At 30.6% G+C, this 24,570-nt stretch overlaps 5 protein-coding genes across 6 annotated transcripts in view; 3 read left to right on the plus strand and 2 right to left on the minus strand.

Annotated features, from left to right (window-relative positions):
* LOC124431995 (probable G-protein coupled receptor Mth-like 1) overlaps positions 1-12,493 on the plus strand; it is a 96,380-nt gene extending 83,887 nt beyond the window's left edge. The window contains exons 6-7 of the mRNA XM_046980446.1: positions 6,108-6,246; positions 8,313-12,493. Coding sequence (XP_046836402.1) covers positions 6,108-6,246; positions 8,313-8,646 — 473 coding nt within the window. The 3' untranslated portion in view covers positions 8,647-12,493. The remainder of the gene's footprint in view (positions 1-6,107; positions 6,247-8,312) is intronic.
* Positions 12,494-14,140: 1,647 nt separating this feature from the next.
* LOC124431994 (protein MTO1 homolog, mitochondrial) lies at positions 14,141-18,273 on the minus strand. Of its 2 annotated transcripts, XM_046980445.1 has the most exons (11): positions 18,128-18,273; positions 17,856-18,029; positions 16,817-17,052; positions 16,441-16,740; positions 16,156-16,332; positions 15,663-16,070; positions 15,414-15,586; positions 14,848-15,297; positions 14,579-14,682; positions 14,412-14,472; positions 14,141-14,306 (listed from the first exon to the last, which is right to left on the minus strand). In XM_046980445.1, exons 3-11 carry the CDS (start codon positions 17,028-17,030, stop codon positions 14,193-14,195), a joined length of 2,001 nt encoding a protein of 666 aa, XP_046836401.1. In that variant the 5' UTR covers positions 17,031-17,052; positions 17,856-18,029; positions 18,128-18,273; the 3' UTR covers positions 14,141-14,192. The 2 variants fall into 2 exon arrangements, with proteins under 2 accessions (XP_046836401.1, XP_046836400.1); XM_046980444.1 differs by lacking the exon at positions 17,856-18,029 and having other exon boundaries at positions 18,128-18,270.
* On the minus strand, positions 17,194-17,793 carry LOC124431937 (MKRN2 opposite strand protein). Its single transcript, XM_046980364.1, has one exon. The coding sequence runs from the start codon at positions 17,791-17,793 to the stop codon at positions 17,194-17,196; it is 600 nt and encodes a 199-aa protein (XP_046836320.1).
* A 695-nt stretch (positions 18,274-18,968) lies between the features above and the next one.
* On the plus strand, positions 18,969-20,319 carry LOC124432012. Its single transcript, XM_046980494.1, has 3 exons — positions 18,969-19,477; positions 19,739-19,921; positions 20,035-20,319. The coding sequence occupies exons 1-3, from the start codon at positions 19,421-19,423 to the stop codon at positions 20,206-20,208; spliced, it is 414 nt and encodes a 137-aa protein (XP_046836450.1). The 5' UTR covers positions 18,969-19,420; the 3' UTR covers positions 20,209-20,319.
* A 780-nt stretch (positions 20,320-21,099) lies between these two features.
* Positions 21,100-23,872, plus strand: LOC124431989 (deubiquitinase DESI2). Its single transcript, XM_046980435.1, has 6 exons — positions 21,100-21,638; positions 22,352-22,531; positions 22,596-22,668; positions 22,741-22,834; positions 22,924-23,065; positions 23,216-23,872. Exons 2-6 carry the CDS (start codon positions 22,406-22,408, stop codon positions 23,390-23,392), a joined length of 612 nt encoding a protein of 203 aa, XP_046836391.1. The 5' UTR covers positions 21,100-21,638; positions 22,352-22,405; the 3' UTR covers positions 23,393-23,872.
* Positions 23,873-24,570: the final 698 nt, after the last annotated feature.

Consider the following 24,570-nt stretch of genomic DNA (forward strand, 5'->3'; position numbering starts at 1 on the left):
AAAGTACCTTTAATACCATCGTCGAATACCTAATAATAACCGGGTACAAGTTCCCGTGAGCTTTAATATAGGTACACTCTGTCCAAGTATGCCGGTTGAATTTACGAGTATGCCATATCTATAGCGCTGTTAAGGACTCGTCCTTGTAACATCATAGAAGAGGAGGAGGAGGAGGAGGAGGAGGAGAAGAAGAAGAAGAAGAAGGGAGAACAAAATTGAACGAGAAAGAGAAAGAGAGAGATAGAGAGAAATAGAGAGATAGAGACAAAGATATAGAGAAAGAGGAAAGAGAGATTGAGTAGGTTGGAGGGGGAGTTGTTGGATATAAAGGGGGGGGAAAGCAGAGAGAGAGAGAAGAGAGGGTGGTCTTTATTCGCGGTCGAGCTTCGGCACAGTTGCAAGCTATTTAACAGAGGAAGAGGGGGGGGGGAAAGAGAGAAAGAGACTATCTCACAATTCGTAATCTCCTTTACCCCATAATAATCCCACGTGGCTGATCCTAAAGTCCCACGCAAATACCCGTCGCAAACATAGCCGTCACACTGTAATGTGCATCGATGTTTTCCGCAAACAATAAACCGAGAACGATTTGAACTGAATCTTTTCTTCTTTTTTTTTTCTTTTTTTTTTTTTCCTTTTTTCCTTGTTAGAAACAACTTCTCTTTCTCTCTCACTCTCTCTCTCTCTCTCTCTCTCTCTCTCTCTCTTGTATTATATTATTCCACATTGGAAAGAATGGTTTTGTCCCGTTAACGCAGTACACGAGCAGGCCGCTTCCTGAATCTTTTAGATTCTTCTCTCGTAGTCTACTCTTTGTCGCGCGTGCCTTTAAAGAGAGGGTATAATTTCGTAAACAACGTTCTTTCTTTCTTTCTTTCTTTCTTTCTTTCTTGCTTTTCTTTTTTCTTTTTCCTTTCTTTTTTTTTTCTTTTTTTTTTTTTTTTATTTACTTACATAGATGTTGAAAAAGGAAAAGGAAAAGAGAAAAAACTAATGAAAGGAAAGAAAATTTCAATGGTTCTCATTTCATTCGTCGTGAACGAGACATGGATTTTCTTCAGCTCAAATTCAAACTCGAAAGGAATTGTCATTCGGGACGCATATACATAAGAAAGGAAAGTAAGGGATGAAGGAAAGAGAGAGAGAGAGAGGAATATAAAAAAAAAATGTAAATGAATGGAAAGACAGAAAAGAGTGACGATGAACGGCAGTTGTAGAAGCAGCACAAGAGGCTGATTGCAGAGAAGGCAGAAAATAGAATCGTTGTAGCTCTTATAAATCAGGATAATGGTGTCCCATGGGATACTCCATCGGACTATATCTTGAACTCTCTTCTCTGCTTTCGGGGTAACCCAACGAAGCAATACCTTGGTGTCGAGAGGTCGAACAACCTAAGTAAAGGACTTTAATATATAATACGATGTGCTATTCCTCTACCTATTAGAGAGAAACGTAAACGCCTGACTTGTTAGTACTAGAAACGATACTATGAAAAGATTAAGTTGGCGCCAGACTGTCCAAAATCTCTAAAGCAAATTAATTTCTTTAGAGTTGTTATCTTTACACGTTTTATAGTTCCTTCTAAGAATTTTAAGATCTATCAATACGATTTATTATTATCACAATTTGTTTCGATAAATGATTACTATGAGTATCAAAAGATATTTAATTAATAATTTTTTCTCATATCTTCGATAAGAAATAAGAAGAAAAAAAAAAAAAAATAATAATAATAATCGAATATATTCAATTGAATTTAATTCAAATCTCTCGCGTTTTATAAATACATGAAGTTAATCTTCGTAATACGTATCCACGTATAAATCTTTGAATATATAAATTTTAGATACATAGGATATGTATATATGCATGAAAAGAAGCGACACGAGAGACAAATAATTTCGAAAGTTTCGTACACGTTAAACTCGCAAATATTAATCGATTTGAGAACGGTCGATTGCGCACAAATACTCACATGTACACATGCACGTGTCGTATTGGAAATCCTGTTGTACTATCGACGCGAGCTACGGTTCGTTACACTTTTTAATACAATTACTAAAAAGAGAAAATAGAAGTACGAAAGGGAATGAGTTTGTACGAAATTGTCGAGACTTTGATCGTATATATGTATGTATAATCGACGTACAGGACACTCGACATGCTAATGAAACGCTGATAGAATTATCGAATTCTAAAGAGAAGTGTTTGGAAGTACCTACTCTAGAGAAGACCCTTTAAAGTTATCCTTATTTATCGCCCACTCACCTTTATTGGTTATACTAAACGATGACTAAACGTAGATAGAAATGATTGAGAATTTTAAAGGGCCACCTCTAATCGTTTTATTACGTCATTTACGAGATATATACAATTAAATATTTAATTAATTATCGTATAATTTCAAAATTTTATTGTTCTATTTTAATATATAAATAAATAAAAAAATAAATAAATAAAAAAATAAATAAATAAATATATATATATATATATATAAATCACAAACTTGTAGTTAGCTTTCTAAACTTTTTTTTTCATGTTATCTACATACATAGAAAGCTAATTCATTCAGACGTTTTTCAAATTTCTATTTGATTTCACAAATTTCTAAACTATTTATCTGTTGTTTACAAGCCCCTGTACACATGTTTTCGTACTTACTCGAATAAAATATATATATATACCCTCACATACACACTCACACATATACATAACGTAAATAAATCACGATCGATTGTTGACACAAAAAAATCATTGATTCCCTTTCTATCTCTCTATCCACCCTTTCTCTCTCTCTCTCTCTCTCTCTCTCTTCCTCTCTAACGATAATTAAAAATTCCATGCCAGTGAATCGTTTAAAGCACGTGAGAAACGATCGTTACCGGGATCGTTAACAATCCTGCCTGACGATCCGAAATATCGTCGACGATTAAAAGGGTATCGTGCAACATAAATTGCCGAGGTGTCCAAAATTTGAAAACGGAAGAGAGAGAGAGAGAGAGAGAGAGAGAGAAATAGAGAGAAAGAGAAAGAGAGAGAGATGCGCTGGACAGAGGAGAGAAAGAGAAAGTATGAATGTATAGAAGAAAGAGAAGGTGGATATGAAAGAGGAGATGAAGAGGAGGAGGAGGTGGTGGCGGTGGAGGAGGAGGTGGGGAAGGAGAAACGATTGCAATTGATCTCGCGAAACGTTTTCGATGGCGAGCTAATCGGGCTTGACGGGGGTGCCATAAAGTATCGAACAGGCACGCGTGGACATAATTCACTTATGTTTGTTATGGCTTGCCATGGAGTGAGATACAACCCGTGCGGAACAGCTATCGTTGGCGGGTCGCCAAAAGCCACCGAATATAGACGATAGTGTCGTTCGTAAACGGTAAGAAAGAACTTTCCTGCTATCTCTCTCTCTCTCTCTCTCTCTTTCTCTCTTTTTCTCTGTCTGTTTCTATCACTCTCTATCTGTCTTTTACGAATCATTCTAATTTAGAGTCCATTAAAGTAGGAAACAGGCAAATTAAATAAAAAAAAAGTAAAAGAGAGAGAGAGAGAGAGAGAGAGAGGAAGAGAGAGAGAGAGAGAGAAAGATTACCGATCATTATCGGTAATCGTCGAAGCCATAGCTTCCTCTTTAACTTAGCCGAATGAAAGAAGGAAGACGTCGTTTAATCTAATTGCTTCTTTGCGAGTGCTTTAAAATGAATCGTTCGTTATTGTCTCGGAAGAAGTCCAAAAGAGAAGGTAAAACTTGGCTCTGAAAAGAGTTTTGAATTTTGTGTGAAGCTCTTCTTTCTCTTCTCTCTCCCTCCCTCCTTCTGTCTGTCTGTCTGTCTGTCTATCTCTCTTGCTCTCTCTCTCTCTCTCTCTCTCTGTCTCTCTTGCTGTGTACGGACGTTGAATTTTGAACCTTCTTGATGAACGCCCTGGATGAGAAAAAAGTGGAAGGCAAGGGCTGAAGAGAATACAAGTTCGCTCTTCTGCATTCGTTTAATATTCCGTTCGTCCTGCAGCTAGCGAACCGAACGAAGAGATGAAGAGTGCCCAAAGAGAAAAAGAGAGAGAGAGAGAGAGAGAAGGAGGGAGAGAGAGAGTTTGGTAAACCGGCCCGAATCCGATACACAACGTTTCGAAAGTTCACCGACGAGTTCTGCCTGAGTTTGACGTCCGCTCGAAACTTTTCGTTGAAGCTCAGAAGCGAATCAACGAACAGACTAGATCAGCCGGAATGGGATTACAGAAAATATTTATGAAATATCGCAAAACGTTCTTTCGAAACACCCTCGTAAAACTTGTTCCTTGTACCGAGAATTTTGCTAATTTTATTATTTCAAATGATGAAACAAATAAACGACAGCTTTAGAAATGGCATAATGTTACGGTATTAATATTCGTAACATTGAATTGTTTTTCATCTTTTATTATTCCATAAATTATTAACGCTAAAATGAGACGTATGTACCTCAAAAAAAAAAAAAAAAGAAAAAAGAAAAAGTCTAAGACATTTACGGAAAGGGATGTCTAAAAAAGAAAAAAAAAAAAAAACCAAAAGGAAAAGAATTGAACAAAGAATTTACTATTGTATTTCGAGATAACTAATAGATGAAATTTAAAGTAGACATTTAGATAAAAATATTGTTCGAGTTAGGGTCATATTGACCGATTGATAAAAATCCAATGTTAAAATGTAAAAAAGATCAACGAACTTATCCAGAATTCTCTTCAACTGTTATTTACTTTACATTGTAAATAAGGACATTTTCTCAGTTTGAATATACTAAGAAGTATGATATCGGTGCATCTTATTAACCTAAATATAAATGAAAAAAAAAAAAAGAAAAAAAGAAAGAAGAATAAAGAAGAAGAGAAGGTTTATAACGGTTTGACCTGGATCCTCTTTTCTGTGGTGCTTCTTCGCGAGTACTCGTTTACTTGAAAAGTAGGTCGATCGCGGAGGTCCGATACCCGTTAAAAGTAGTAAAAGTGCATTGGTAATAGCACTCGCCTCGTATAGGTATCCTGCATAAACGAGATTTTATTTCAAAGTTTATTTGTAAAGGAGAGAACTAGGATGGTACGAAAGGGAGAGGAAGATTGGGAGGATGGTAAAAGTTCAGGTACATAAAATACGTAAGTGCAGAATTACGAGTGGGGTGATCTGTAAAAGATATACGAAAATTCTTTGATAAAAGTAACGTTTGCTTCCTATCAGCTCGCACTTCTACGTAACCTACTCACTCTTTCTCCTCTTTCTTTCTCTGCTAATATATATATATACATATATATATATATATATTTTTTTTTTTTTATTTTAGCGTTACCTAGAGCAAAAACCAATCCGTGATTCGTTCAATCTTGTGTATATTGCTTCACGCTTCCGGTGAATCACGCACGATCGTCGAACAGATTTATCTTCCTGTCCTCGATCGTATTTTTATTCTCCTCCCTCTTCGATGCCCGCAAAAAAAAAATCTATTTTCGCACGAAAGTAAAAGAGAAAAGGAAAAAGAGAGAGAGAGAGAGAGAGAGAGGGAGGGAGAAGGATAGAGAGAGAGAGAGAGAGAGGGAGAAGGATAAAGAGAGAGAGAGAGAGAGAAATGAAATTTCTCATCTATGGTACATGAAATAAAGGCAAGTCTCGCGTTATTCGAGTTTAAGTATAACGCGTAAATCCATTTCCTTCTCCCTTGGTAAAACGCAACGATGTTTATTATTGAATCGAAGAAATTCGAAACATCGAAGATCCGGCTTATCCTGTCTGGCGATGATTTAAATTTAGAAATATTATTTCGCGTTCGGTGGTCGATCCACGTTGTTAAAATCAACGAATGAACTTATTGCGAGAGAAACGCGAGCTATGATGCGAGCGATCTTTTTTTCTTTTTTCTTTTTTTCTTTTTTTCTTTTTTTCTCCCTTCCCTCCCCCCCCCACCCGCCCCTACCACTCGCCAAATGAATAAAAGAAAAAAAAAGAAAAAAAAAAGAAAAGGAAAAATAAATGGGGGAAAAATGAAAAACATAATAGGAGAAAACAAATCGCATGAATGATACGGGTCATATTTACGTATAGATAATTACGTGCGTATATTTTCATTTTTATTATTTTATTTCAGGCGACATGGAAATCCTTGCGTATTTCTTCGGACCAATCGGTGTACTTTTAGCCGTGAATCTTCTTTTCTTTGCCGCAACCGCACGTGAATTAACGTGCGGCCTTTGGAAGGGAGAATTCGTCAAGAGTACTACAGAAAGGTAAGTCATGAAATTTGAACGATTTCTTACCAAAGAAAAAAGAAAAAGAGAAAAAGAGAAAGGAAACAAAAAAAGAATTTATAAGACCTAAGAAAATTCATAAATCGAGATCAAACGAGATCATATTCAAACGAGGTTTATTAAACTCGCACGAAAGTCCCTCCTTCTCTCTTTCTCTCTCTCTCTTTCTCTCGTCGTCTTCGTCTTTTGATTTCGATTCGATAAGAGGGAGAGAGAGAGAGAGAGAGAGAGAGAGAGAGAGAGAGAGAGAGAGAGAGAGAGAGTGAGAGAACTTTCTGATCTACTTAACCGACCAATAATGTTTCAAGTTTTGCGATCGATGCACTCTGTAAACTCTAACCTTGTTTCATCTAATTAACTAAGATTCGATTTATTCGACGAAAACACTCATGTACTATGTACATAAATACATATATATGTAAACCCTTTGAAATAGTTATATTATACTCGATCTTAAAATAAATCAGAATGAACCCGTTGAATCCTGTTTCTTTAGAGAAAGAAAAGGCTTTTGTTTTCGAACGAAGGACGACGTGCTTAAGCGATTAACATCAAGGATAACTGGTTTCATTTTAACCTTCGAAATGAAAGTGGTCCTCTCGAGAATTCTCTCGACGATTCGCAACTATCGTTGACATTAATTTTCACGATTAGAAAAAGGAGCCTTTACTAATCGACCATATCGATGATTTTTATTCCTTATTAAGAAAAATCAAATTTTATATAAATCGAAATGATTGTATGTAACTTTGAATTCTTTCCTAGTAATTCAATTTTATGATCTAGAAAACGAACAAATATCGTTATTTCTCATTCGTAGTTTCTTCTATCAATATCACTTCCTCTCTAATCCAATCCTCATCCTTCCAATATCATTCCATTCTTTTCTCGAATCGTTAGATTGATATTGACGATCTTGATTCTCAATTCTACATTCCTGTAGAATGTTATTTGCACGGACAACCAAAGGAAACGATCTCTATAAACTTTACCCTCGTCGTTACTACCGTGCCAACACGATTTACGATTCTGCGGAAACGTAGTTGCGATTATATGAGAACTTTCAGAAATATATATCGCAAGAAATATTAGTTTTTCTCTTTTTACGATCCAGAAAAAGATTTTTTATCATTCGTAACGTAGAAAATAACTGAAAACTCTTTTACATATATATATATATATTTTTCTCCATTCATATTTAAATATGATGTAATTTAAATATTAAAAAAAAAAATTATATAGTAGTAAACTACTGTACTAGCATATATTACTGTAATTATAGTATTTTATATATTATATTATAATAATATAACTAATGCTTCATGTACTTTCACATTATATAATTTTTAATAATATAATTATACCATAATCTAAAATTTATGGCATAAAAGTTAAATTAAGCCTATATAATAGCATAAATTAACATTAATTACAAATTGCCTAGACTGTCTGATATCGATATCTATTGATCGAATAAAACTAGAAGTCGTTGATCCTTGAAATTTATCATTACAATCGATCACGATTCTCAATAGATCATAGGTTCTCATTCACTTTTATCCGTGGCACATCAGAACAAGCGACGATCCAAGATACTAAGTTATTTCATTTCATCTCCTTCGTCGTCGTTCCTCCCATCGATCTTTTTATCGATCCGAATGATCTCGTCTACGTTACTAGTGGTCTACCACAAATCATCATATCATCGTACTATCATTTCTTCTCGTCTTTTCATTATTTTTAAATTATTAAATTCAAGAGCTAAGAAAGAAATTTATTTTATTAAATCAATCGTACCTTTAAAAACATAATTAAAACATTTATTCCTTCATATCTTTTTATCGTGCATCGTCCGAACTTTAAAAAAAAAAAAAGAAAAAAAAAGAAAAAAAAGTAAACAATGAGCTTAAGCGTAAGAATCTCATAAAAAAAAAAAAACGAAAGAAATAAAAGTAAAATAAAAATCCAATTATATTTCCAATTATTATTATTATTATTAAATTCTTTATTAATAAATAATATTGATATGTTTCTGTCGAAAACAGGGCTGCACTTGGCCGAGTATGTATGAAGTTGGTGATCGTGATGGGGATCACATGGGTCGCTGACGTGGTCTCATGGGCAGTAGGTGGTCCGCAATATATCTGGTACTTCACCGACCTGATAAACGCCTTCCAAGGTGTACTGATATTCGCAGTGGTCGGCTGTCAACCTCAGGTCAGAGCGGCATTGAAAAGACTTTGCAATAGAAATCCAAGAACGAACGCTGGTCGACAGGGTAATGGCCTGAGTACAACCAGTCATGGGATGCCCAGCATGGGTGATAGCGTTACACAGAATCCAAGTACTAAGACTGCACCGTTGGAGACCATATGTTAAAACTCACCTCGAAGATTCCTGATTAAATATGAATAATAATATTAATAAGAAGAAGAAGAAGAAGAAGAAGAAGAAGAAGAAGGAAAATAAATAAATGAAAAAATACAATGACGAAGAAGATTAAAAGAGAGTCGGAAGACTACTCTACAACTATCGTAGAAAAAAAAAAAAAAAAAAAAAAAAACCTTTTTAACAATGCCGACTTTGGGTGAACGCATTGAACGTTCGGCAAACATCGACGATCACTGCGTTTCCATTCTAAGGTCGTTGACCTTGAGAACCCGTGGGTGTTTTGTCAGGAATGAGAAAGCCTAGAGGCTGTATTTCTAACACGCCTTCTTCTGTTTTTTTTGTTTTCCTTTTTCTTTTTTTTTTTTTTTCTTTCTCTCCGACGGACTTATATGTGTATATATACATATATGTACACTAAAGACACTTCAAGATCACGTATATATATATACATGCGTGAGTGTATAGGTGAGTCTGTATGTTTATGTGTGTGTATGTGTGTATGTGTGTGTGTGTGTGTGTGTGTGTGTGTGTGTGTATACGTTCGAGAATACGAATACTTGCATAAAATCGAAAAAGAAAACGAAAGGGAAAATTCTTTATAAGTGACGAACTCATTCTAATCGAGAAACTCGTTATTAAAATATATAAAGAAGAGAGGAAAGAGAGAGAGAGAGAGAGAGAGAGAGAGAGAGAGAGAGAAAGAGAGAGACAGAGCGATTGATCATTCATCAGAAATTATTATTAATAAATTATCGATATAATAATGTATAATCATAGATGACTGATGTATAATCATACATTTATTACCAATTCGATCGAATAGTTATTGCGTCCACTTCTCTAATGTCTTCGAATCGAGCTTAATTATAATACTTTCTCTCTTTTGCAAGGCTCAAATGGTTTTTTTTGTTTTTTTTTTTTTTGTCTTTTTTATATACACGTGTTTATGTGTATGTGTGTGTTGTTCTTTTCTAATACTTTGACACGGTTTTTTTTTTTAAATTTAATTCAAATTCATTCTTTGCCCATTCGTAAAATCTCTTCTCGTGGATCATAATTATTTTTTGTCTTCGTAGATAACGATTGGAATGTTAATATCGGGACCACAAAATAATTCGTGATGTAGAAGAGTTAAGTAGATTTAGAAATAACCAAATTCTAAAAAAAAAAAAAAAAAAAGAAAAAAAAGAATAATAAAGAAGAAAGAAAAACGTTTGATCAACGATCCACGAATCTTCACACGGGATAATAATTAATAATTTATTGTTTATTGCCATTTTGAAATTTGAGAGAATCATTTCTTTGACTTGTTTGTCATTTGGAATGGCTATTTTGCATCGACATTGAAATCTCTCGTGAGATCTAAATTTTATATGTCATCAATTTTTTCTATCGCATCAAGATCGCAATAAAAAAAAAAAAAAAGAAAAAGAAAAAAAAAACCTTTACGTCCAAGAATACTGCCAGAAAAAACGTCTTTAAAATAGTGTGAAAAGGAAAAGAGAGAGAGAGAGAGAGAGAGAGAGAGAAAGAGAGAAAGAGAAAAAGAGAAAATTTTATAACGTCGTATTTTTAACAATACTGCCAATCTATGTCAAAAATCGTCTGGAAGAGTGCCATTACAAGTTCATACATACGTACATATATATATATACATATAATTTAATCTGCATTTCGCATCGTCGATTGAAAATAGTCGAACGAATCATCAAGATAACATAAGTTTTGATCTACGTGAGTCAAAAATTAGATTCTTTTGGATAGAAACGGGTAAGATCAAAGAATGATCGACGATTTGCGACAATATGTATTAAAAATTCGATGCCTTTTTAAATGCCTTCCAGATGTCTGGCAAGTTTAACATGCCGTATTGATCGATAATTAATGTCAGAATTTTCAGTATTATATATTTAAATAAATAATTAATATTATTATTATTATTATTATTATTATTATTATTATTATTATTATTATTATTATTATGTTATACTATTGGGATAGCCAATATAATACAATAATACAAAATTATACGATATATACAGTAAAAAAAAAAAAATAAAAAAGAAAAAAAAATACTAATGTTGTTAATAGAATAATATTATACTATACTATTGGGAGTAGCCAATATGATATAATGATACGAAATTATACGATATATATAGTAAAAAAAAATACTAATGTTGTCAATAAAATAATATACTATACTATTGGATTTTCAATAATAAAATAATACAATAATAAAATAATTTACATATGTAGGCAATAAAAAATAAACCTTTATTTAAATATAAAAATACTGAAACTTTTGACATTCATTGATTTATCTAATATTAGAAAAACACGAGTCGATTATCAAACGATTTGTCAATAGACAACATTAGTTTAGAGAAGAAAAAGTTTGTAAGAGCTTACGAATTGTTCGTTCGAGATTAGAAATAGAAAGAGAAATAAAAAGAGAGAAAGAAAGAGAGAGAGAGAGAAAGAAAGAAAGAATAATTTTTTTTTTCTTCGGGTGCATCAAAGAGACTAAAATATATATTAGCCATCAAAAAAGATTTTAGATGGCCTTGAACAAAAGCAACAGATACGATGTCCGCTGTCTCGATTCGAACAATCTCTCTCTTGAAGACACATCGAAATCGATTTTATTCGAAATATGTGGGCGTTCGAAAAAGAGAAATAAAGAAAAAAAAAAAAATAAGAAACGAGATGGTCTTCGAAGAGTAGAAAAGAAAAAAGAAAAAAAATAAACAACACAAACGGGTCATTTTAGAAAGTCTAATTAGTTCCTTTTTGTAGTATGAATGACGAATGACAGAAGAGACAAACCGATGTTCCCTTTTTCTAAATGACTCAACTTCAGAACATTTTACCTTCGTTGATCTTTTTTTTTTTCTAAATAATTTTCTGATCCAAAGAATGGAAAAAAAAAAGAAAAGAAAAGAAAAGAAAAAGAAAGGGGGAAAACGGAGCATCTCCTACGTATGTATGTAAAAATTATTACGACGAGACGTGTTGTATATTTGTGCGTGCATATGTGCGTGTGTGTACGAATGATACTATATAATTAGTGTTCATCATAAGTCATTTTAAGTAATGCGTAGATCACATATTCTCTCATAAAATTCCCACGGTGACAGTCGTATATCCTGTTATTAAAATTCTATGCGATATTCTGAAGTTATTATAAAGAGAGAAAAAAGAAAAAAAAAGAAAAAAGAAAAAAAAAAGTAAAATATACTTCACCAAAATAATAATAATAATAATAATAATAATAATAATAATAATAATAATAATAATAATAATAATAAAATAATTTTGTTTGTTAAAAATTTATTTTTATGCACGCGACTGTCGCCGAATATAGAAGAGACTTTATTATATTCATTCTTAACTTATCATAATAACGCATTTTTTTATTTCTCATTATTATCATTATATTATTAATATTATTTTTGTTATTAACATTAAACAACTGCCAATAGAAACAATACCGGGCTCGATCATAGAATATAGGGATATAACACGAGTAACACCGAAATAAAATTAGCTTATATTATTCTTAAATGTATAAAAATGAACGCTTAGAGAATAATAATTATCGTTATATATATATATATATATATGAAAAAATTTTCAATGCGACAAATTTTCACCAGACCGATAGAAATTACGAATTATATATTATATTTCTATCGTCGCATTTCAAATTAATAATCGAATCCAATGAAAACGTGAGCACACATTTATTCTCTTAGAATATTATATACTGATAATAGGATCGATGTGAATCGAGAGATAGATCGTAGCCTTAATAAATTAATTTATTTCGAATGATAAACATAGAGAGAAAGAGAAAGGGAGAGAAAGATATATATATATACATATATATATATATATATATATATATATATATATATATATATATATGTATGTATGTATATGTATATGTATAACGGTACTACGTGTAACAAAATTAGATAATAGCTTGCCAGAGTACACGTAAAATACGTAATTAGAATATAAGCCGAAATCGTTGATTATGTTATCATTTTGTTTTTTGTTTTCTTTTCTTTCTTTTTTTCTTTTTCTTTTCTTTCTTTTCCCTTGTCTCCCTTTTTTGTCTTTTAACTTTGAACGAAGATAGCGGAAAGTGAAAGTCGAATTCATTGGGGATGAGGAAGAAGAAAAGGAAAAAAGAGAAGAAGAAGAAGAAGAAGAAGAAGAAGAAGAAGAAGAAGAAGAAGAAGAAAAGGAAAAGTTAGAGAAGGAGAGAAGGATAACGTCGAGATGGTTCTTCAAGAGAAGATAGAAAGATCAAAGACGTAGTGAGAGAAAGAGAAAGAGAAAGAGAAAGAGAGAGAGAGAGAGAGAGAGGATGTTGGCACGATCGTTTGTGGTACGAAAGAGGAAACATCCCACTCGTCACTTTTTGCGTGTATTCTTCGTTTATCTCTAGCATATAGAAGAAGCATCATCTCTCTGCCATGGGGCGAAGTAAGAGAAAGAGGTAGTCGATGAGAAGGCTTCTGGCTTTTACTTTGACCAAAGATACGATGAAAATATAAAGAAATATGCAGACACCTCGAGAATTTCTCGAGGCATGCGAAATGAGGCTAAAAGAAAGAGAGAAAGAGAGATAGAGAAACATAGTAAGAGAAGAAAAAAAAAAGAAAGAAAAAAAAAGAGGAGAGAAATGACGAGAGACAATAGTATTAAATCGTCGAGCATATTAAGGACGATCGTATATTAAAAGCCCGCGCGTCAACTACTACGTTTATAACCCGTCTATAGTAGAACACAGGAGAACAAGATTTATCACTAGTAATAAAGAGAAAGAGAGAAAAAAAGGAAGAAAAAAAAAAGAAAAAAGCAAAAAATCATTCATATATATATATATATATATATATATATATATATATATATATATATATATATAAGCGCTCAATGATTTCTAGCGTTCGATTTACAAGCGCCGATTAAATAAAGTACACCATTCCCATACGAGATGTATCGTAAACAGTATTTAATATCGCACTAATGGCAATAAAAATGAACTCCTAGTACGAACAAATTTCATTTTTTATTTAAATTCTTCGTCGTCCTCCTCAATTAGAAGTTTTCTAGAATAATAGATGAATGAAAATTGATTTTCTAAAACAGAGAATTAAGTTTAAGTTATTATACCAGTGTTTAATAGAACGTGAAAGCTTTTATATATATATATATATATGTATATATATATGTGTATATATATATATATATATATATATATATATATATATATAACTTAGGTCGAAATAAACAAATCTTATAACGACGTTTACGCTGAACACGCTCCAGCAGAGAATTCTGTATCAAGAACTTAGTAATTAGAGACCCTTCGAACCTTCACTAATTAGATCAGTAAAGTTCTATGTTAGAAACTCTCTGTATACTCAGTTCTATCGAAACATCTGGTTCCTTCTTATACGTAGAGAAATTTCTTTCATTTAATATTATATTATTTTTGAGATATATTTTTTGTACACTTTTTATATATTCAATTTTTGTCGTTTATCATCATTTATCACATTATATTTGATGTATTGTAAAAGTCGTACGATTGCTACCGGTGTTACACCTGAAATCTTTTCAGCTGCAGCAATCTGAAATTCAAAGTACATTATATCAACAAAATTTGCATCTAATAATAATAACGTATATTTAACAAATTTAATAAAAGGAAAGACGGACGAGAAAAGAATACTTACTGTACGCGGACGTATTTCCATTAATTTTTCTTTATCTTCGATACATAGATTTAATCGTACCCTGAAAAAAAATAAAAAAATAAAAAAAAAGAAAAAAAAATATACGTAATAGAAAATCTAGTAATGATTTTATATATAATTAACATAATAATTTCGGATTCTCTTACGAATTGTAATCTATATCGTCAGGTATTATCATTTGCTCGTTTCTTCGAACTTCGTCCATCTCTTTCATTTGTTGTTTAATGAAAGAAGCATAGGTTGCTTCTATCTGTAAAATCAGTTGATTGATTTATTGATTGAGATCAGCAAAGATGAATCTGTGCCAATTTCATTTATTGGCCTTAACCAGGCAAGATCAACGAGTTAAATTATTCTACATATTCTGTCCCCATGATGTAATAAAAAAATAATCATAAATATTGAAACATCATACCTTTAATCTTCGTATCAATATAGGATTTACAATATGTCCTAATAAATCCGGCCATATCATGCAAATTTTATTAAATTCTACATTCTCATCTGGGGATCCCAATACATTAAAAGCAGATTTATTTACAGTACTTTTAAATCTTTCCAAACCCAGAGCTTTGTTCCATTTGGTATTTGATTGTACAAGAGAAGAGAGCAATTGAATAGCTTCTTCTAATTCCGTCTTCATTTTCATCATACTGTTTAATCTTTCTTTACTAACACAACCCGACTCATATCCTTTTAATGTCAATCTTAAGTCAGCGTTATCAGGACGTAAACTCAATCGAAACTCAGCTCGATTAGTGAACATTCTGTAGGGTTCGTTTGTACCTTGCGTTGTAAGATCATCAATGAGAACACCAATGTAGCCTTCGGTTCGACTTATAATTAACGGTACTTTCCTCAAAACCTAAATAAAATGAGTAGAGAATTATTAACTTGGAATTTTCATGCAAAATCACAAAAAAAAAAAAACGAAATCATTGCAATATTATAGTGAAAAAAAGAAAAAAAAATATTATTTACTTTAGCAGCTGCATTCACGCCTGCAACAATGCCTTGTGCCGCTGCTTCCTCATAACCAGTTGTACCATTGATCTGTCCAGCAAGGAATAATCCTGAAACCTTTTTCGTTTCTAATTCTTCAGTTAATTCTCTTGGATCGATATAATCATATTCTACGCCATAACCAGGTTTTTCTATGGAGGTAAATAAATAAAAATTAATTTTTTTTATTTACTTAACATAATATTTTTTTTCAAAACAAAAACTTACCTACTTTAGCTTTTTCTAATCCAGGTATAGCATTAACTAATTCTTGTTGTCTTTCAGCAGGTAGCGTACATGATAAACCACCTGGATATATCAATGGTGAATCCAATCCTTCTGGTTCCAACCAAATTTGATGAACAGTTTTATTAAATCTTAGAATTTTACTCTCTATACTTGGACAGTATCGTGGACCTGTTTTTTCTTCTGTAACATGCAAATTACAATGCATGTTGTCCTTTATAATTTTGGCTACTTCATCATTTGTAAATGTCATATAACAGATCATTTGTTCATCCGGATGAAGCCATACTTTATTATTCATAAATGAAAATGGTTCTGGAACTTTATCTGGTAAATTTTCAGAACATTTAGAAAAATCAATTGTCGATTTTAACAGTCTTGGTGGAGTACCTACAATATAATAGAATATAATAATGACAAACAAATTCATTTCAAAGAAATTAATATTTTATATAAGTATGATATAACCAATTACCAGTTTTGAGTCTGTTTATTTTAAACCCAAGTTGATCTAATGTATTAGCTAATCCAATACTAGGTTCATCTCCCATTCTTCCAGCTGGTCTTTTCTCCAATCCAATAATAATTTGACCTTTGAGAAAAGTACCCGTTGTTACAACTACTGTGCTACTAAATATCCTTGTTCCATCTCCTATAAAAAAAGAAAAAAAAATAGAGTGTTAAATATCTGATTTATTTCTTTTTTTTTTTTATTTTTTTTTAATATCTCAAGATTAAATAAAAAATATTTTAAACTTACGAAGAATGATACCACAACATTTTGGTGGACTTCCCTCTAATATAAGATCTTCAACAGACGATTCACATATATCCAAACCCTGCATTTTGAAAAGTTCTGCCTGTAAATGTTGTTTGTACAAATTTCTGTCTATCTGTGCTCTAAGTCCCCAAACAGCTGAACCTTTCCTTTTATTTAATATTTTATAATGTATACCAGAAATATCACATATGCGACAACAAATTCCATCTAAAGCATCTACTTCTCTCATGAGATGTCCTTTTCCTATTCCTCCAAAAGATGGATTACATGACATTTCTCCTAAATATAGAAAATTATTTATTAATTTACATATTAATTTAATTAAGTACTTTAATACAAATATTCTTCAACATACCAATTGTACTTTTTTTATGTGTAACTAATAACGTTTTAGCACCCATTCTGACAGCTGCAGTGCAGGCTTCGGTTCCTGCATGTCCTCCACCCACGACAATAACATCAAATTTATTATTAGCATTACTATTATTTGCTATACTTCTTATATAATGACAAATTCTTAAAGCAGATCTTTTATCAAGCGCACTTTTCCTTATTCTTGAAAATATCATTTTTATACTTTTATAATTCTATCTGTAAAAATGCAAAAAATATATTAATTGACAATGGTAAAAAAAAAAAAAAAAAAAAAAAAAAAAGAAAACTAAATATTACATAATATAAAAATATTTAGAAAAAAAAAAAAAAAGCTTTTCTGATACATATTTTTATTAATTAATCCGATATAAAATATTGATTGTCTTTCAAGTTCTTGTATAACGCAATGTATCTAATAGCTTCATGAAGTTTAGGTAATATAAGTTTCCTACACATATCTTCGCCATTTTCAAATTGTAAATTATTATAATTCAATTTATACAAAAATTCTCTAACAAAGTCAAAACAATTCATGGTATTTTGATCATAATTAATAGATTTCCATTTAATATCATGAGTCATAACATTTAATATTTCATCCCAATAATAATCCCAAGAAGGTGGTACTACTTGTATAGAGATACAATTTATCCATTGAGAAACATTATTAATAATCAAGCCATGTTTATCAAATTCATAAAGCTTTCCATTAGAATTGACTATTCCAATATGTAAAAGATCATTAATATTATAGTCATTTAAAAATGTACCACATGAAGGTTTTATTACAATTGAAGTCGGTTGACTTGTTGCATTTCTAAATGGATAAGGAATTCTAAATGGTTCTATATTAAAATTTACAATTAATTCTTGACATAATGGACACACTTCTGGGATAGTTTTACAAAACACAGATTTAATAGTACAGTGACGAAAACATATTATTCCTGGATCCATAATCATTGAACTTAATCTATATTATTGTTTAACAGGAGATGAGAAAATTCTTGATTACTGACCCTCCTCTCTCCAATAATAATCATTTATTAATAGAAAAAAATATTAACTCTAAAATGAAAGATATCAAAAGATCTCTCACAACTTGTTAAAAACAAACTAATAAGTTTGTATATTATTTCTTTTATTCCGTAATATCACCATGATATGAAGTGACTTTAAATAAGGTTATTTTTCTGTAAAGTAAAGTACAAAAAAATTATAATAAAATAATAACGATAGATTTTTTTTATAATCTAAACTTTTCTTTACTTCGATGCATAATCTCACTTACTTTTAAAGTTTCAAATTAGAAATTATTATATTAGAAAAAACTATTGATTAACATTAATCTCATAATTGCAAGGGCAATATTTGCCTATATAGCCGGATATTCATACTTCTGACATTATGGAATCCGCTCGACCGGTGTGACGTAAAGGCGACCATCGCTCATATAAAATCGCACGTCGCTTAATGGCTACCTATCGACCAATGAAAAGGCTTGAAAAACAGATGATTTAACGCGCCTTACCGGTGGCAAATTTGTATAATATGCACCCGACAAGGTAGGCAATATGACTTACATATGTGAATAGAAAAATATACAGCTATCTCTTATATGCATTGCACTTTTTCCGATATTTAATATACGAATAATTTTGAGAATTCTTTTATTAATGTTTGCTAAAATAAAAAAAAGATAAAAAATGAGTGATTTCGTTGTTTACCAAAAGAGTTCGAACGATCGTTCGTATAAAAGAAAATAAAAAAAAAAAACAAAAAACAAAAAAAAAAACAAACGGATATCTCAAAATAAAAAAAAAAAATTATAAATGGCGGAAATGTTAAAGGATGAATTAGAACATATCTATGTATAAAAACGTAATTTTGGAAATTTTCACTTGACCTTTATAAAATTCTAATGCTCAATCTTCAAGATCGATTTCTTTAATCCATTTCTTGTTTCTTAAACGCATAAGACGTTTCGATACGATCGATCGTAGATTCAATGTGGGCGTCGTCTTTTTTGTTTATTATCCTAAGCATGCTTGTCTGGTTTATATTGTGCTGGTGTAAATGCGCGAGCCGACTTGCTCTTGAAAACGCCTTTTGCCCACCCATTCTGCCCGTGATCGTTTTGCTTTTGCGCGTGTTAAATAATCGAAGAAAAACTGTTACTCAGCGTTTAGGATCGGCACCGATCGATCATTCTTATTCGTGGATCTATTAAAAATGTGTTATTCATTTTTAAAAGACGCTCAACCTGTCGACTTTAATTTCATCGTAACAAACTTTTCAATTCGCGGTTAGTGATCGATGATAAATTAAACGTTAAAAAATATGTAAACTTCTTCAAAAGAAATCAAACGAGTCGACGTTTTGATATTGCATTTTTCATTACTTTCTCGTTTAATCAGAAGTCGCAAGTGTACGTTACTTTCAACGCTTCTACGACAATCTAAGTTCATCATTGAAAAATATAAGTGACGCATGGATTAATAACAATAAAACTTGTCTCTAATTTATACTAAAGAAGTTTTTTACCAATCAAAGTTGGAAAAAGCTTTATGTATCCGGCAGGAGTATGTCAATCACACCGGAAGTTTCTTCAAGGGATACTCTTAATTCTATCACTAATTCGGTAAACTTATTATACATTTTCTATACTCATGTATGTATATATATATATATATATATATATATATATATCTGTCAAATCATAGTTCAGATCATAATTGTTTTCTTTAATTATTTTTATTGAATCATAAAGGAATAATTGTGTTCGTTAACGTTATTATTAATATAAATTACATTCGATTAATAATTGATATTAATGTTATATCGATATCGTAATTATTTAATCCTATTAATAATATCGAAACGATGTATCTTAATTTATTAGGATGATCGAAGCCGTACAGGAAGATACGTAGCAGGTGGAGCGGCATTAGGAGTCACATTGCTTGCATTACACCATGCACTTTTACGTGGCACATCTTCCATAGCAGGAATATGCATACCTGCTATCATAATGGCATGCTATGTTATTTGGGTACTTTATTCCGCTCGTAGGGATAGACGCAAGGTGATAAAATCGTAATTGTTTAATAAAATATTTATTTCTCTTTTCATAATTTACAATAACATGTAGTATTTGATAGAGGTATGCAATTTTTTTATGATCGATTTCGTTTTAAGGCATTAAGGATTGCGACCGCCATGCAACTGACGGAAGTAATAAATGAACCTGCCAGATCCACTGAAGCCGTCCGTAAAAACGTCACAAACGACGTCGATGAACCTGATGGCAATTTTACGGAAAAGAATAGTCACGAAAATCCTGTGTTTTTGAAAGAGGATTACGTTCCATAGATCAAGATTTTCTTTACACTTTCTTTTATTTTAACCGTCACAGTTAAATCAATCTTATTTTCCACCTTCCCTCGTATTTATTACAACTCGTTAAAGTTATAAATTTTTAGATATGATCATATAATAATTATTATTTGTATATATGTACGATTAATATAAAAAGAAAAATAATCTCATTGACTAAATTGATAATATAAATACATTTATGTGATATTTATTCATTTTCTATATTTTACGTGAAAAATTAAAAAATCTATTTCTACATAAATAACTTTTTTTTTTTTTTTTTTGAATTTATCTTTCTTTAAAATTATCTTTCTTTATTGGAATCTTCATTACCGATATAACACTTTTGAGTTTTTATTACCGACCATACTGGTCGATAACCAAACAACCAGTCGATAACTAATCGATATCAATCGATAATTAACCTATAAGTCGATAACTAATCAAAAGACCAAATGTATTTATTTTACACAAGGCCAACAACCCCAAAATGAACATTTTTAAGTATTGAAATTTTAAATTTAAATTATTTGAAGTTTTTCGCGCGTAACGATCTTTGTAATATTGGACACGAATTGCCTCATTTTTTCCATAGAATTATCTGTCCAAATATGGTCTAGATTAAACGTCTTTATCTTGATAAAATGAATTCTCATTGATGGTATAAATCATTATAAAAGCAAATGTAATGAATGGCCTTAAACCATAAATTAGTCATTATAGAAGTAACGAAAGGAACAAAACTTTCGAACTATTACTCCATCTATCGTATACTTATATGTATATATATATTATATGTATATATGTGTAATATTCACAATAATGAGATGTTCAAAATTAATTTCTAGGTAGCGCTTCAATCACACCACAGATTTCGTCTCGCGGTGTTATTTTCCTTTAATATTGTTTTATATTCGAAGAAATGATTTGAAACAAGATGGCATTTACAATTTCTCTTATAGCCTCGATCGTCATTCCGGTGTTAAATATGACTTTGAAAGATCTTTAATATTAATTCATGTTGTTAAAAGTTTAAATTGACCTAACGGTGTTCATTTAATTGAAGGATACTATAATGCGTGTAATGAATCAAATTTAAGTTATAATGAATCATCCTGATTATTCTTAGCGCGTTTAAAAACACATCATACCATATACTGCTTATTGTTTTGTGTAAAATTTTATCTCTGTCATTGTGCAATTTATGGCAATAAACAGTTTAGGTTAACACGTTTCTTTCCATAAATGAGAAGTATTAAAGCTAAAAAGAAAAAAATAAGGAATATACGTTTCTAATGAAATCGTATGATGTTGAGACGCGTTATTTAATGTCAACAACCTTTAGAAAATTCTTATAAAAATGCAAAATATTCTTACAATGGAACGTGAGATGTGAGAAGGTGTTTAAATCACTGCTTTCTCAGGTGAACTGATTTATTATTTCAATATATTTATTTCTAGTTAACACATACATCGTTATTAGTATATCTTAGCACAATATCAAATTTTATTTTTATTTTTGCAACAATGTTTACTATTTACTCTACTTAGAGTAGTTTCGTCGAAATAAATTTATTTATATATTACTGTATATTTACATTAAACAATATATATATATATATATACTATTATGTATAATTCATATATGTATGTATGTGTGTGTGTTTATATATATACACACTCTTAGAATTGTGATGTTAGATATATTAATGCTTACAGAGCTTTTTAAATTGGCAATGCATTTTTTATATAAATATTGTTAGGAAATAATCATTTAATTATTTGTTTGTTACTACTTTTTCTTTTTTTTTTTTTTCTATAGAAAATCTTTACTTGACATGCAGTATAAAAATAATTGAATTACATAGGTTTATATCAATTGTAAAACCAACATTATTAATAGTTCTTATGGAGAAGTATTAAAAAGGAATTATTTTCTTTTTATTAATTTTTTTTTCTTTAACATGCATGATGATATCTAATTGTATTTGATTGATATCAATAACAACAAATTATTGATAGTATCATATTTGAAGATTAATGCAAAATAATCTGTATAAGTATTAGAACAATTTTTAGTATTATGGCTATTTGCTTAGTTTTGGCAATGTAACTAGAGTATATATTTGCTTATTAGGTGTACTGGAACGTAGATAGTCCTGCTGTTCACCGCTTCAAGTACAAGTATCCTATGATGTTTTCATCAGGTCTTGGCTGTAATCTTTCCTTCCCCAGTTGTCTGGGCTATCCACGTGATAGCGAAGAACTGATACCAAAAATGGCGCGTGAACCAATTATTCTGAATGTTTATGATATGGTAATAGAAATACAAAAAATGTTGACCTATACAAAGCTTTTTTTAATAGCTATAATATTTTCAGTATTGGATAAATGAATATACTACTCCAATTGGACTTGGAGTATTTCATTCAGGTGTTGAAATATACGGGACAGGTATATAATTTTGATCAATGATTATTTCATTATTTTTAACTTAATTCACTTTGACAATATAATGTTTCATAGAATATGCTTATGGAGGACATCCAAAACCAAAGTCTGGCATTTTTGAAATAACACCTAGAGTTGCAGAAGAACTTGGTGAACAATTTAGATACAGGCATGTATCTTAATCGTTATTATAATAATAATATTATTTATTGAATTTCAATTAACTAATTAAGTATTTCATTTGCATTTGTCTTATAGACAGTCAGTACACATTGGATATACAGATTTTACAGAGGAAGATGTTACCAGGATTATAAATGAATTGGGAAAGGATTTTAGGGGAGATCGTTATCACTTGATGAATAAAAATTGTAATCATTTTAGTAGTCAATTTACATTGGTATGCATTTTATATTATTATAATAGTATTATATAAATATTTACAATATATAGTAGATAAATATGTTTTCTTTTTTTTTTTTTTTTTTTTTTTTTTTTTTTAATCTTATTGTTCAATTACAGAAATTTTATCTTATGTTTTATCCTTTAGATTCTATGTGGCCAAGAAATTCCTGGATGGGTTAATCGTTTGGCATACTTCAGTTCATGTGTACCATTCTTACAGCGTTGTCTCCCTAAAGAATGGTTAACTCCTGATGCTCTTCAGCATTCTTTAAATCAAGTCAGCCATCACGAAAGTACACCACCTTCTGATACTTCCTTGTAACATTTGGCAAACATTACCAATGAGAACAGTTTAGAATATCCTAGGAGGTACACTTTATAGACTATTTACGAGAAAAATTTTATTACAACAGGCCCGTATATTGCCAGGAACTTTATATCCAGGCAATTCAAATGTCAGTTAGAGGTACAAATTTGACATTGTACTTCTCAATGCATCTGATAAATATTAGTATTCAGAGAATTGCCTTCCCTGCAACATGTCGTCCAACAAATTTTTGACGACAAAATACAGGTCGCGTGTGTTCTTTGTTTAATAGTTATATAATAAATAGATAATTACCTACAAATCAAAGCCATACCTGAGACTGAGACGTTTATTGGTCGAAGAGGTCATATTTCACATATAATATAATTTATGTTTCATTAAATTTTTATAGCCATAAGTACATTCTTAATTTAAATACAATTTCGAACTATATATTTTTTAACGAGCACTTTTCAATTTATCAGAGACAAATTTTGTAAATTATTATAATCAAAGTATCTTTTGTGATATCATTATTTAAATGTTCAGTCTACTCCATTTTTATTACGAATAATGATTTAATATTTTTAATTATTATTATTACTATAACATATATATATATATATATATATATATATATATATATTCTTTTCGAATCTTTGTATATCCAATATCCCTTTGTATAGTTACTCATAGTAATCATTGAAAAATTCAATCACATCAAACAGATTTACAAGAAAAATTAGAGCATTTATGTAATATAATAAAAATGAATATAACATTTATGTATAATCATTTTTATATAATTCTTGAAAGACATTTAGCTTTTTCATTACTTTTAATGCACGTATAAGTAGCACGGTGTTTTATTAGAGTTAATCGAATTATTCTGCAAAATTTTTATGTATAAAGAAAGTGTTAAATTTTTTGTAAAAAGATAACAGAATTTTCCACGATTCGATGATAAGATTAAATGCAAGCACAAAAAAAAAATTGTGGTTTCAGAGGCTTTTGCCAGATTTGTAGCTGGATGAATTTAATAAAATACTGTCGAAAGGATTACTGTTACTAAAACTGTTGTTGACATCAAATTTATAATGTTATACGTTAAGAAAGAGAATTAACTTGTAGTAAATTAACAAACAAATAAACAAAAAGAAAAAAAAAGAAGAAGAAGAAGAAAAAAGAAAGGA

Source organism: Vespa crabro, chromosome 23, assembly GCF_910589235.1.
Source record: "Vespa crabro chromosome 23, iyVesCrab1.2, whole genome shotgun sequence".
Lineage (NCBI taxonomy): Eukaryota > Metazoa > Arthropoda > Insecta > Hymenoptera > Vespidae > Vespa > Vespa crabro.

Bases quoted from the DNA above. Each gene is read 5' to 3' on its own strand.
- LOC124431994 (XM_046980445.1), bottom strand. From the start codon at position 17,030: ATGATATTTTCAAGAATAAGGAAAAGTGCGCTTGATAAAAGATCTGCT. The intron at 16,333-16,440 runs GTAAGTTTAAAA...CTTTTTTTATAG, and splicing joins ATGTTGTGGTATCATTCTTC to GAGATGGAACAAGGATATTT. The intron at 14,307-14,411 runs GTAAGTATTCTT...TTTGAATTTCAG, and splicing joins TGGAAATACGTCCGCGTACA to ATTGCTGCAGCTGAAAAGAT.
- LOC124431937 (XM_046980364.1), bottom strand. From the start codon at position 17,793: ATGGATCCAGGAATAATATGTTTTCGTCACTGTACTATTAAATCTGTG.
- LOC124432012 (XM_046980494.1), top strand. From the start codon at position 19,421: ATGTCAATCACACCGGAAGTTTCTTCAAGGGATACTCTTAATTCTATC. The intron at 19,478-19,738 runs GTAAACTTATTA...TTAATTTATTAG, and splicing joins TTAATTCTATCACTAATTCG to GATGATCGAAGCCGTACAGG. The intron at 19,922-20,034 runs GTGATAAAATCG...TTTCGTTTTAAG, and splicing joins CTCGTAGGGATAGACGCAAG to GCATTAAGGATTGCGACCGC.
- LOC124431989 (XM_046980435.1), top strand. From the start codon at position 22,406: ATGATGTTTTCATCAGGTCTTGGCTGTAATCTTTCCTTCCCCAGTTGT. The intron at 22,532-22,595 runs GTAATAGAAATA...TAATATTTTCAG, and splicing joins TTCTGAATGTTTATGATATG to TATTGGATAAATGAATATAC. The intron at 23,066-23,215 runs GTATGCATTTTA...TTTATCCTTTAG, and splicing joins TTAGTAGTCAATTTACATTG to ATTCTATGTGGCCAAGAAAT.